A 13,348-nucleotide genomic window follows, 5' to 3' on the forward strand; every position below is an offset into this window, starting at 1 on the left:
TGGCAGGTGACGGCAGAAGAGAGCAATTACACAATTGTGGAACTATGTACATGTGTACCAAGACGGACAATCCCCGTACAGCCTTTTGAAGACTGCTGGGGCCAGTGCTGTTGGCGAGCAGACATCAAATGCCGGCACGGCTCACCACATGAGTGTGGGTGGTGTGGCCAGCACCACGCCCGGTCGCTTTTATCTCCCTCGCCCTCATGTTTTAACACCGCGCCAGGTACTCATTTAAGGCTGAGTCAACTTAGGGAAGGCCCAGGACTTGTTAAGATAAACAAATATCCCCCGGTGTATCCTTTAACAGACTGTTGGGGCGAGTGCTGTTAGCGAGTAGCACCTACAAGGCCGTAGCCATGGAGTCAACATTGGGGGGGACCAAATCTTCCAGGGGGTCGAGGGGTCCCCCCCCAGAAAAAAAAATCTACATTTGAAAACTAATTTCTTGCCTAATATATTTTAAAAATTCACTCACACATGGGATGGACTTTTTTTTTACAATAATATCTAATAGTGTATTGTATTACATTGCTCTATTTTTTTCTTTTTTACCTTTTCTTGTTTCATTGTTTGTAATGTCAGAGATTAAGGATTCATAAAGTACAACCATAACCACAATCATATATACAGAAATCTATGCATTGTTATATGAAGACAAGTCCAGATATTGTGGCCAAGGTTTAGCAAATTACATAGCATAGCAATTATTACGTTTTTAAAAACATTGTTCGTAGCAATATATTGGGGTGGACATTTTTAGCATATTTGAATAAAATTACGGCCTTAAGCACCTATGAAGGCCGGCACTGTGGCACACGAGGGTGGGTGACCAGCACCACGCCCGGCCGCCTTTGTCTCTCTCGTGGCGATGTTTACAGACACCGCACCAGGTACTCATCTGAGGCCGAGTCGATCTAGGGGGAGGCCCAGGACCGGTCCAGATAATCATGACCGGTGGTGGCCGTGAGCGCGAATCGAACTCGCCTCGCCGGGTGCGTAGCGCAGCGCAGCGCTAACCACTACACCCACCGCTCCCCATCACACACGCACGCGGTATCTCAACACACACACACAGCATCCATCCATCTCTCTCTCTGTCGCACGCGGCGGCGAGGGAGGAGGAGGAGGGGGAGGCAGTCGCTACGATTGTTCCCGTCCCTGGCGCGCGGCGTCACATCCGCGAGAGGCGTGGGACGGCCCCTCAACTGCAGCGCGCAGACGACGGAGACGCCTCCTCCTGCGAGCCGGCTCCATCCCTCTCTCTCCCTCTCTCTCTCTGTCACACATCACACACAACGCTCCCTCTCTTACAACACACACACAACGCTCTCTGTCACACAACACACACATAACGCTCCCTCCCTCCCTCTCTCACATACAACACACACACACAACGCTCCCTCTCTTACAACGCACACATAACGCTCTCTGTCACAACACACACACACAACGCTCTCTCTCTCACACAACACACACAACGCTCTCTCCCTCACTCTCACCCAACACACACACAACGTTTGCTCGCCGCTTGCTGCTGCTGCTACAACAGAAGCAGGAGGTCAGAGATGAGCAGGTGGTGACGTTGGGGGGTGGGAGGGAGATGTAGAAGGAGATTTTCTGAAGGTGTCGGTACCGTCCCGTCGGAAAGGCGGCTCAACGGAGCTCCGTTTCGCATCATCATCATCAGCAGCGGCATCAGTGCCATCAGCAACAGCAGAAGCAGCAGCAGAAGCAGCATCATCGTATTCGCGATGTGACCACGACGACCACGACGACGATGCCTCCTCCTCTCGCCCGGCTCTGCGCGGCTGCGGGCTCCCCTCGGGTGCCGCGGGGCTCTGCTCGTTCGGAGCCCCCGATGGGGGTCTGCTGGCAAGTCCCGGCCCTTTAGCGTGGGGTCACCACCACCACAACCATCACCACCAGCAGCAGCAGCGGCGCCATCTCGTCTCCAGCCCGACCCCGTCGCTGCCCATGGACGAGGCGGCTCCCCCGGGCGTGAGCTCGCAAGCCCTGAGGGAGCTGGAGGGTCGCCTCGGCCGCCGCATGCCCGAAAGCCTCGCGCGGTGCCTGCCGTGGGGCGAAGAGCCTCCGACGAGCAGTCGTGCCGCGCCCGGAGATCGCGGGCCGCCCCGCAGGGACCCCCTCGTGCCCGAGGAGCGGGGACCCCGCAGGGACCCCCTCGGAGCAGGCAAGCCGGGCGCATCGCCCGGCCGCCTGGATGAGCTGATCGCCACCCTGCGAGCAGATATGGTACGTGACGGGTCGGTGGGTCGGTCGGTGGCGCAGCTGGTCCGGTCACTGGGCGAAGTCAGTCGCTGGCACGCGCTCAGACATTCGCGCAGGCAGTCGCGCTATTAGGTGGTTCGTACAAGGCTGCTGCTGATCATGCCGCAATAAGTCGCCTGCAGCCATTCAGATAATTCACGCATCCAGGCAGTCATGAATCCAGTCATTCAGGCAGTCACACAGTCAGTGCCATTGAGTCACCGTCGATAAGTCCGTCGCACGGTCATTCAATTCGCCAGCCAGTCGGTCACGCACGCAGTGAGTCAGGCAGTGACACGCAGTCACCTGTTGGGTTTATTCGCACAGCTAGACAATCACTCATTCATATCCAGGTAACCAACCAGTCGGCCGGATTTCTAGTCACATAGGCAGCCAGCCAGTCACTTAACTAGTCACCTGGCAAGTTACACAACCGCCCACACACGGAGGGATCTGCCTATGCTTTAGGCAGACGCGGCGGGAGTGCCCTTAACATTACGTAATTGCCGTGTGAGCGAATAATTGGCTTCCCTTGATGTGTAATTTGCATGGAGTTGGGTTGTCTCAGAAGTTTGCTGATGCCAGGGCAGGCGGCTACGAGAACGTGGTCTGTGGCCCGGCACTTACAGCCACCACTGTGTTGACACGTGCGCTTCTTTAAAGTGCCCACCGCTATTGGAAGTCAGGATGCGTCCGGGCAGTGTTTGAGAGCTTCCAAGACTTTCGATTTAAAGTTTTCGTGACTGCAGGGATTCATCTTCTTGGTTCTTTCGGTAAAGTCACGTAGAATGGAAATGGAAAGAACCAAGAAGAAGCTTCCAAGACGTTTTGGATGACTTCAGAAAATCTGTCGCCATCTCTCGTTAACTCGCTGCGGGAGAGTGATGGTGGACGATCGTTGGGCTGGTTGTGATGCGTGGCTTGGGTGAATAATTGTTGATTGATTTGTTTGGTGATGGTGGGTTGATGATGGCCTTGTGGATGATGGATGGGCTTGGCGATTGTCTGGCGGGTGATGGTCTGCTTGGTAATGTCTAATGAGTGATTGATGAATGGGTGATGGTCACGTGGTTGATGTCCTGCTGATTGATGGACGGGTGGGTGATGCACGAAGCAGAGGTGGGTGATGGGTTACCGAGAGGATGAACAATATCGGGTGTGAGTGATGTACGATGGACAGCTGTGTGATGTGTGCTTTAGGGCTGGGTGATGTGTGAAGTATGGGGGGGGGGGGCAATGGGCAGGTGGACGGGCACGTGATTGAGGGTATGAATGCTGGGTAATGTATGGGTGATGGGGCTTGGTGATGGGACAGATGGCTGACGTCAGCGCCGGCTTTCGCCGTTGCTGTGCGATTTTACGAGGCGACACCCAGGCCGCGTGGTTTTTTTTATCACAGCTGGCCGATGGAGGTGGGGAGTTGTGTGTTGGTGGGGGGGAGGTCATACTAGGGAGGCAGGGCCATTTGAAGCCACCTAGAGCTTGCGAGCCTCTCTGCTCCACGCGAGTCGAATCACGATGGGTCCTCGTGGTCTCAGACGGCACCGTGTCCTGGAGGCTTGACAAGACTGATGACATCCCTGGACACTCTGGGGGGAGGGGACGGCTCGAATCGACCGCGACTGCATTGACCGCGTGTCGTCGTGGGGATTGAAAAGAGGGCATTCCTGTAAATGTGTTCGGGCAATAAAAGTTGACAGTGTCAGTGCCCCGTATGTACTTATCAGCTGTAGTACTGCCAAAACAATCAGCACCATGGCAACCACCACCATCGCTTCCAACACCACAACAACCACCACCATCGCTTCCAACATCACAACAACAACCATCGCTTCCAACATCACAACCACCACCACCATCGCTTCCAACACCACAACAACCACCACCATCACTTCCAACACCACAACCACCATCGCTTCCAACACCACAAAAAACACCACAATCGCTTCCAACACCACAACAACCACCACCACTGTCGCTTCCAACACCATAACAACCACCACCATCATCAGTTCAAACACCACAACAACCACCACCATCACTTCCAACACCACAACAACCACCACCACCATCACTTCCAACACCACAACATCCAGCACCACAGCCATGACAATCACCACAACAACAGCAAAATCCACACCACCATCACGGTCCGTTCTAACCGCCACGACGATGACCATCAACCTCCACCAACAGAAACACGAGTCGGCGGTGTCGGTGAATTTCACTGTAAAACGTCACGTGTACAATTCAGATGTGCCAGCAATCCTCATCAGCTGTGCATACATTAGCTGTACGCGACTACTACCTATCAACCGTGCGTATCAATCATCGGCGAGTGTATCAGCTGTATGTATCAATCAACTGTGAGTCTTATCAGCTGTACGTATCAATCAGCTGTGCGTCTTATCAGCTGTACGTATCAATCATCGGCGAGTGTATCAGCTGTACGTATCAATCAGCTGTGCGTCTTATCAGCTGTACGTATCAATCAGCTGTGCGTCTTATCAGCTGTACGTATCAATCAGCTGTGCGTCTTATCAGCTGTACGTATGAATCAGCTGTGCGTCTTATCAGCTGTACGTATCAATCAGCTGTGAGTCTTATCAGCGCCTCCACGTATCAGCAACCGGCCGGCGTGGCCGTGATGACAGGCTGTCGGACATGCGGCCAGTCGCTTTGGTTTGGCCGCCACAGCCGGATTAAAGACGTGGGGGGGGGGGTGGTGTAGTGGGGGGGGGGTGTAGTGGGGGGGTGGGGGGAGACATCACACAGGGGGACAATTTGTCACCAGGCCAGCGGGCGGGCAGAGGAGGGTGACCGGGGAAAGGCAGGCGGATCTGTCTTTTGTCATTTGTGGCGAGAGAGAGAGAGATGGGGCGGGTGGACACGCAGAAACTCGCTTAATCCTCTGTGCAGACGGGGGGGGGGGGGCAAAGCCAGTAGGGCCGCTTGCGTAACAGCAACAGCAACGTAATCGGGGTTGGTTTGTACCTTCCCGGTAAGTCACGGGGTTTCCCAAAGTTACAGCCAAGCTCGTGACCCCGCGCTCCGGTCCGCTGTGCGCGGTTTAACGCGATGTTACGCGCCGCACGAGCCTGATGTTTGCTCAACGTGTCCCACGCGACGCCCACGGCGCTGGTTCGAGTGAAGATCGAGGCAATGGGTGTGCGTGCGAGCTACGAACCTGGCGAAATCTCGAGTTGGGACGTGCTTAGAGACGGATTGTTGGGGCAAGTGCTGTAGACGAGCGCCTATTTCAGCACACAGGAGCAGTTGTAGCGAGCGTCTACGAAAGCCAACACGGCGCACGAGGAGGGAGGTGGTCTGCACGACGCCCGGCTTCCTTTGTCTCCCTAGTGGCGATGTTTACACACCGCGCCAGGTACTCATTTTGGGGCTGAGGCGACCTAGGGGAAGCACCAGGACCGGTTTAGATAATCGTCACCGGTGTTGGCCGTGAGCGGGAATCAAACTCTGTTCGCCGGGTTCGTAGCGCAGCGCGCTAACCACTACACTACCGCTCCCGACAGACATACCCCCACACACACACAGTCACGTACACGCATGCAGACACACGTACACACATGCAGACACACGTACACACGTACACACACGTACACACACAGTCACGTACACACATGCAGACACGTACACACATGCAGACACACGTACACACGTACACACACGTACACACACACAGTCACGTACCCACATGCAGACACACGTACCCACACACACACGCGCGCGCGGTCGATTTTCATTTAGAAAAGTGTCCCAAACGTCCATAAGAGCGCCAGGCTAAATCGAAGCCGGTTGATGAATTTAGCCGGACAAGGCGAGCGAGCTCCAGTGGCTGCTGCCTCACATGGCATCAACGATGGTGGTGGCGGCGATGACGGCGATGACGGCGTTGAGTGATCTGCGACAAGGGCCACTCGCGCCTTGCCACTTTACCAGATTGTCACGTTGCCGACTTATCTCGTTATATCCTTCAACAGCAGCGCTGCGGGCATCCGGCGTCCCAAAAACGCCCGCACCCAACTCGCGCGTCGCGCACGCAGGAAACATGCGCGACCAGCCCTGATGTAATCACCTAGCAGCAGCAGCATGCGTGGCGACTCCCAAGATATTGTTTACTGCTTCTTGTTGTTGTTGTCTGCGTCGTGAATTTCCACTTAACAGTTGCGTGGCTCTCGAGTGTGCAGGCGGTGGAACTGCACACGGGGTCTCTAACGGGGCACGCACGAGGTGCCGGGATCCGGGGGATGGGGGTTGAGGCTAAGTTAATCCTTTGTGCCAGGGCCCCGTGCCAGCCACGCCACGCCACTCCACGTTGTAGATTGGGAATGGTTATTATTGTCACTCTCGAACTGCAGTGCGCCTTACGGATCAAATCACTCGGAACGCGCTCGATCTCGTCACACCTCGCTCAGCTGGGTTGAGTCTGGACATCACTTGGCTGGGTGACCAGATGCTCAGCTGGGTGCTGCAGGCTGCTGCCGAGGCTACGTGGCGTGTCCAGTGGAGGGTGGTGAATGCAGCGTAATTCAACCTTGCGCCGTACGCGTCTAAGCTCGGTCCGCACTGCGAATCCGCGCGGTGAGAATACCGTCAATGAACCGTCACGGCCAATGCGGCACGGGGAGGGAGGCCTTCATCCAGCAGCGGATTGACAACATGACCGGAAATTACCGTCACTGTTGTTATTGCACCGCAGAGGCTTCTCATCGTGACAATCCGTTCTGAGACGACGGGCGGTGCCACGAGCTGACAAAGCCGGTCGGTGAAGTGAGCCTCGATTCAATGTTGTGTTGGTGGTGAGTGGCCCATCTGGGGGCTGAACTTCTTTGCCAGATGACGGAAGAGATCTCGAGAAAGGGGATTATGGAGGTAGCGCGAAATGAGAGAAATGTGGGCAAAACAAAATGTATTATCGGGATGTAGTGAGATGCGAGTCGAGATATACGGATGAGAGAAATGCAGAGAGATGAGAAGTTGCTTACAAGAGACGCAGGATGGGGAGTTGGATAGGAGGCGAGAGATGCTGACCAGACAGAGCTCGGGGGGGGGGGATTAATCGGCTTACGTAAATGTTGCAATCGCATCGGAATGCGGCATAACGTTGTTCTCTTTCAATTAAAACTATTAATGTTGCAGTTTGTCCGCGAGAAGTTAGATTAATGATTTTTTTTAATCCAGCACTGTTCAGAGCATTACGCGTGATGACTCGTGCGTGTGTGTGAGCACCACGTGGTTAGTTCGATTCCCGCTCACGGCTAACATCAGTGGCGAATTTCGAAGCGTTCCAATGCCTCCCCGATGTCGACTCAGCCTTAAAACGAGTACCTGACGTGGGGTGTGTAAACATCTTCACTGGGGGAGACAAAGGCGGTGTTGAAACATCCCACCTCCTTCATGTGCCATGCCGGTCATCCTTCATAGGTGCTCGCTAACAACGGCACTTGCTCCTACAGTCTGTTCAGGCGATACGGGGGACATTTGGTACCTGGTACCGTGAGTAAACATTGTCACAAGGGAGACAAAGGCGGCCGGGCGTGGTGCTAGCCACCCATGACCCTCGTGTGCCACAGTTCCGGCCTTCATAGGTGCTACTCGCTAACAGAGCTCGCCCCCACAGTCTGTTACAGGATACACCGGGGGATCTTTGTTTATTTGAACCGGTCCTGGGCCTCCCCTAGGTTGACTCGGCATTAAATGAGTACCTGGCGCGGTGTTAAAACATGAGGGCGAGGGAGATCGAAGCGACCGGGCGTGGTGCTGGCCACAACACCCACACTCATGTGGTGCGCCGTGCCGGCATTTGATGTGTGCTTGCCAACAGCACTTGCCCCAACATACGGGGGATCTTTGTCTTTGCGCTACCCACAGCCTCTGTCAATTATTAACGAGACGACCCCGCTCATGCATTAACCACACTGCCGGGGTGGTGTCACGATTACCAGCGTGGCAATGTTACACCGCGTATGCTACGCGTACATTATGCAAGACAAATTAATACATAGGGCCAGCATTGTTCTCGCCAGGGTCGTTCAGATTAGTGGGGACGGGGTGTCTGTTAGCGAGCACCTATTATTGTTAGGGTGGTCGCTAAAGGCGTGGTGGTGGGGAGCGGTGGTGGAGTGGTTCGCGCTTTGAACCCGGCGACCCGAGTTCGATTCCCGCTCACGGCCAACACTGGTGACGATTATTTGAACCGATCCTGGGCATCCTCTAGGTTGACTCGGCCTCAAGTGAGTACCTAATGCGGTGAATAGTAAACATCGCCACTAGGGAGACAAAGGCGGCCGGGCGTGGTGCTGGCCACCCACCCCCTCGTGTACCGTTCCCCAACAGTCTGTTAAGGCTGTACGGGGAATCTTTGGTGTGGCTAGCACCATGTTCAACCATGTATCCCCGGTGCTGATGTATACACTCATGATGTATACACTCATGATGTATACACTCATTATGTATACACTCATGATGTATACACTCAGCACCAGGTACCTGGGTACACGTGTACTGTACTCACCGCCCGCCCGATGCCAACCGCAGGCCGCGAATTGAACCCGGAGGGCAAACCACTCTGCCGCATCTGCCCCCCTTTCTTTTTTGTAAACACGCGGTCATGCATCAGGACCTTCAAGTGCTTCAGGAAGGAACTTTACAATGTCACACTCTGCTGTCATCACGTCGCCCCCTTGCCATCAATACCCCGACACACACACACGTGTGTGTGTGTGTCGACACCAAACTGGACGTTGTGGTGAATCGTAGCGCCTCGAGTGGCTGCAGGGGGTGACGTGAACCCATTGCCCACATGCATCCATGATTTGGTGATTCTGCCTTTGGCAGTGGCGCGCAAGCACAATTGGTAACTAAATCAAAACACGACACGTTCGTTAACGCAGTGGCCTTGACATAAATAATTAATATATAGAATATGTACATCAAAAAGTGTGTTCAGAAGGGCCATTTCCTAAAACGTCTGTACAGTATGTCCCTGTTAAGGCCAGTGTTGTAGGCGACATAGAACGCACGGTGGATAGATGATACATCGTTCCGCCGCGAATACACAGTTCCTGCATATATGCCCCTTGCTGGCCTGTACGGGAGCGTGGAACTTTAGTCCGGATTTTTGTTTCCGTCTCCTTGAGGGACGTCCTTGTCAAAGCGCTCAGCTGCAAGAGGAAGGAGATGGATGCCGAACGGTGCAAAGTGCCCAACTGCGGCTCGGGGCATTCTTCGCTTGGGTCCACTGTGTGCGAAAACCAGCCGGCACAATGTGGACAGACGCGGCGTTCCACGTGACATTCAGACACGCCAGGTCGTCTCAGATGAAAGACTCTTTTTAAAACATACTGTTAGTCTTCTTGGTTCTTTCGGTAAAGTCACGTAGAATGGAAATAATAAAATAATAAAAATGAAACATAATGTGAGAATTATTTTATTATGTTTTATTTTTATTATTTTATTATTTCCCTTCTACGTGACTTTACCGAAAGAACCAAGAAGATGAATCCCTGCAGTCACGAAAGCTTTAAATCGAAATTTAACAGTCTGTTAGGTTTTTTCGGTAAGGTCACGTAGGTAAAAAATAAAATTAATAGAAACAAAATAAAATTATAAATCACGACGTTTCGGAGGCAACACAAGTCTCCGTCATCAGGTGGGACCGTCACAGCTAGATTTACTGTATCAAGTGAGGCAAAAAATTCCAAGATACAAGCTCTTAAATACAAGTTAAGGGGGGGAGGAGCTTAGTCTTGAAAACAGTCTGCATCAGCAGCAGACCACGCTTTCCCACCTGATGACGGACGCTTGTGTTGCGCCCGAAACGTCGTGATTTATTTTATTTTATACCCACGTGACTTTACCGAAAGAACCAAAGAGAATGAACAAAACAATATTTCTCTGACGAACTGGAACGGCCAGAAGGCAGAGGCTGTGGCGAGACATTTTCACAAACACCCGCCTTTCCCTGCCCGGGACACGGCGCTGTTGGTCGGCCTGGTGTGGTGAACGCTGTGGGTGCGTAAATTGAATGTGGTTGACCACCCTTTAAATGCGTCTTTAACAGAATCCGAATGGCATCACATCTGTGGTTGCGATGGTATGTGATAGTGATGACCACCTTGACCCAGACCATCAGCTTGTGCTGTCACACCTGCACAAGTCGACACGAGAAAACAAACTAGCCAGGGTGGCTCGAATGTGTGGTGACTACTCTGCCTCCAGGGGGTACGTTTGGGATATTTCCAGTTTTAACGAGCAAAAGATTACTCAGATGAAACCCGCTGCACTTACGACAGTGTAACGCCACACATACGAGGTCTGCACGAACGGGGTTCATGAACCCGCTTGCTGTACTGCCATCACCTGGTAACTCAGCTGGTCCCACGAGTTTGGGAGTCGCGCAACATCAATTCTGTCCACCAACCCTGGCGCCTCCATCGCTGCTGGGGGTGCTGCACGTGTGTGCGCCGTCACCACCACCACACCCAGCTCATTCCACCATCACGCAGAGCAAGCCACTTGAGCACACTTTCCCTCTTCGTGTCCCCGCGACGCAGACCGGCCTCCGCGTGCTCGACTCGCGGATCCTGACGCAGCTGCTGGCGGCGAACGAGGGCCTGGAGGCGCTGCGGTGGCTGCTGGAGGACCGCGCGGGCCTGTGCGAGGAGGCCAGCAGCCAGTTCAGCGGCAGCCTCTACAGCCTGCCCGACGAGAGCCAGGAGTCGGGCTCCCCGCGCGACAGCTGGGCTTGCCAGCCGGGCTCCGACCTCGCCGACAACCTGGACCGCATCTCCGTGGGCAGCCTGCTCGACGCGCTGGCGGACGACAGTTCGTGCGAGCTGAGCTTCGGCTCGGGCGAGCAGGCGCAGTGGCGCGACGCCTTTCAGCAGGGTCAGAGGGCGAGCGCCGTGGACGAGCTGAGCAAGGCGCCGGCGGCTGGGCAGCCGGGAGGCGGAGGTTTCTTGTGCAACGGGGACCTGGTGACGGACGCTCGCCCTGGCGTGGTGCGAAGCGACTCCCTTGCACAGTCCGACGGGGCCGCGTGGCCCAAGGCCATAGACACCAACTTCAACATCAGGGACTACCGAGTGCTTGGCCTGAAATGCAATGGAAATGTGCACTCGTGAAAAAAATATGAACTGGGCCGTGAATGTGCCGCAGCGTTGCGGGATTTTTTTTCTCTCTTCTCATTTCAATGGGACTGTGCTTGCGTTGGAAGTGGGACCGGTGGTATTTACACGTTTGACGGCGTGCGCGACCTTCACCCAAATGCGGAGGGCGGGCAGCAGCCCGGTTTATTCAGCCGCAGCAGCGACTCGTGTTGTCCTCACGTCGGAATAACCCCCCCCCCTCCTTGCCGTGTCGTTACCCCTGCTCATCACTCGTGTGCGGCCCCTCGCCTGTCTCGGATACATATTAACGATTAAATGCCCTCCCCTCGCTCACCATCAGCTTTACGTGGGCTGCACCATCCCCCACTTCCCCTCCCCCCAACCAAGGACCGGCAGGTAAAAGACACCGCCCCCCCCCACCCCCCCTCGTATGCGTAGCGGTCGCTCCCCGGTACCGGCGGAGCCCATTGCAGTCCCCCTGCGCTGCTGCCACCGCTGCCGTAGTTCCAAAGCAAAGTGCTGCACTCTCTCCACTGTCACCACTCTCTCCACTCTCATCACGTCTGGCTGGCACGAGCCCGGCATGGGAAGGTGACGACGTGCGGGAGGGGCCCCTCGGCCCGAGAAGTCGGCCGGCCACTCTGCCCGCACGATGCCTGCATGCTGTCACGCGCACGGGAAAATTCCTGACCGTTCCTAGCGACGCTTGTTTATCGCCGGCGTGTTGGGTTTTTTTTTTGTCGTCAGCGATGCTGCTGCTGCTGTACATTTAACTTGCCTAACATTGAATAAAAAATACGAAATGTTGAGTAAATAAAAAATACAGAATTAAAATTATCCTCACGAATCGCTGTGTATATGCTTCCACTCAATTAAGATATGTTTACGTGCTATACTTGCCATTGTTCGCAATTATTTAAATTAACCGTAATAATACGATTGTAGCGACATGTAAATGTGTAATGGCTTGGGATAATTGAGGCCGACTGGCAGTCGGATAAATCACACCTTGTTCTCGCATCAACGCGGTGAAAATTACTTTTAACAATCTCCCCACGTACGTGCAACACCCTCGAGTCTATTCCAAGCATCTTCCTCCCACGTCTGGTTTACAGAGCAGTGCGGGGTTTAGAGACTTGCTTCAGAGCTGATGCTATCTTCCCTGCACCATGGGATCCACCGAACCTCGAAGCAACGCAGCTTATCATGACATCTACCACCGGCTGCACGTGCCTTGCATAACACACATCGCGTGCATGCCGCACATACTTGCGTACGTTGGCGACACGCGCAAAAACATACGTACCGGGGAGAAATTGTTGTTTCAGATTGGTGGGCAGTAAAAACATTATTCTCTACCAACCCACCAAATGTGTTACCTGCAATTGTGAACACTCGCAGAGCACTGCTACCGTGATAACGAACGGCCTGTGCAAGTAGATATCGGAGAACTACTTTTGAGAGCCTTTCTTTGAAGAGCCCTCTTATCTACACTGCGGGCCCCACACTTTCCCACCTGCACCGCTGCAGAGATGTTCATCACATGTTGGTCAAACAAAAGTTTTATTTTATTCATTACTAGCTTTACTACCCGGCTTCGCCCAAGACTTGGATTAATACACGGCCTACGTGGAGGGTGGGGGAATGCGTGACGTCACAGGCACACTGCGTGACGCTGCCGCATGCGGGTGAAATCACAGATGTGATGTCACCGCTCACTTTGCCGTGCAAAATATATCCATTATTGGGCCCCCCCCGCCCCCCAAAATACAAATGTAATTTTTTAGACTTTTTGCATTGTGTACAGTCTGGAAGCTACCCACATGCCAAATTTCAAGTTTGTTGCATGTCGGGAAGTATGCTAAACATTTGCAATAGACACACATTCACAAATTTCCCGTTTATGTATATAGATTTCAGTTTTTTTTCTATAACTTAAAATAATG

At 53.8% G+C, this 13,348-nt stretch overlaps 1 protein-coding gene across 1 annotated transcript; it reads left to right on the plus strand.

Annotated features, from left to right (window-relative positions):
* The first annotated feature begins 1,883 nt into the window (after nucleotides 1-1,883).
* LURAP1 (leucine rich adaptor protein 1) lies at nucleotides 1,884-12,239 on the plus strand. The gene is made up of 2 exons (XM_078605630.1): nucleotides 1,884-2,256; nucleotides 10,848-12,239. Exons 1-2 carry the CDS (start codon nucleotides 1,978-1,980, stop codon nucleotides 11,415-11,417), a joined length of 849 nt encoding a protein of 282 aa, XP_078461756.1. The 5' UTR covers nucleotides 1,884-1,977; the 3' UTR covers nucleotides 11,418-12,239.
* The last annotated feature ends 1,109 nt before the right edge of the window (nucleotides 12,240-13,348 follow it).

Source organism: Lampetra planeri, chromosome 24, assembly GCF_965212315.1.
Source record: "Lampetra planeri chromosome 24, kcLamPlan1.2.h2, whole genome shotgun sequence".
In the NCBI taxonomy this organism is placed as follows: domain Eukaryota; kingdom Metazoa; phylum Chordata; class Hyperoartia; order Petromyzontiformes; family Petromyzontidae; genus Lampetra; species Lampetra planeri.

What these genes read in the sequence shown, in the direction of transcription:
- LURAP1 (XM_078605630.1), top strand. Translation starts at nt 1,978, where the DNA reads ATGGACGAGGCGGCTCCCCCGGGCGTGAGCTCGCAAGCCCTGAGGGAG. An exon ending in CCACCCTGCGAGCAGATATG is followed by an intron (nt 2,257 to 10,847) that starts GTACGTGACGGG and finishes CCCGCGACGCAG; the next exon opens with ACCGGCCTCCGCGTGCTCGA.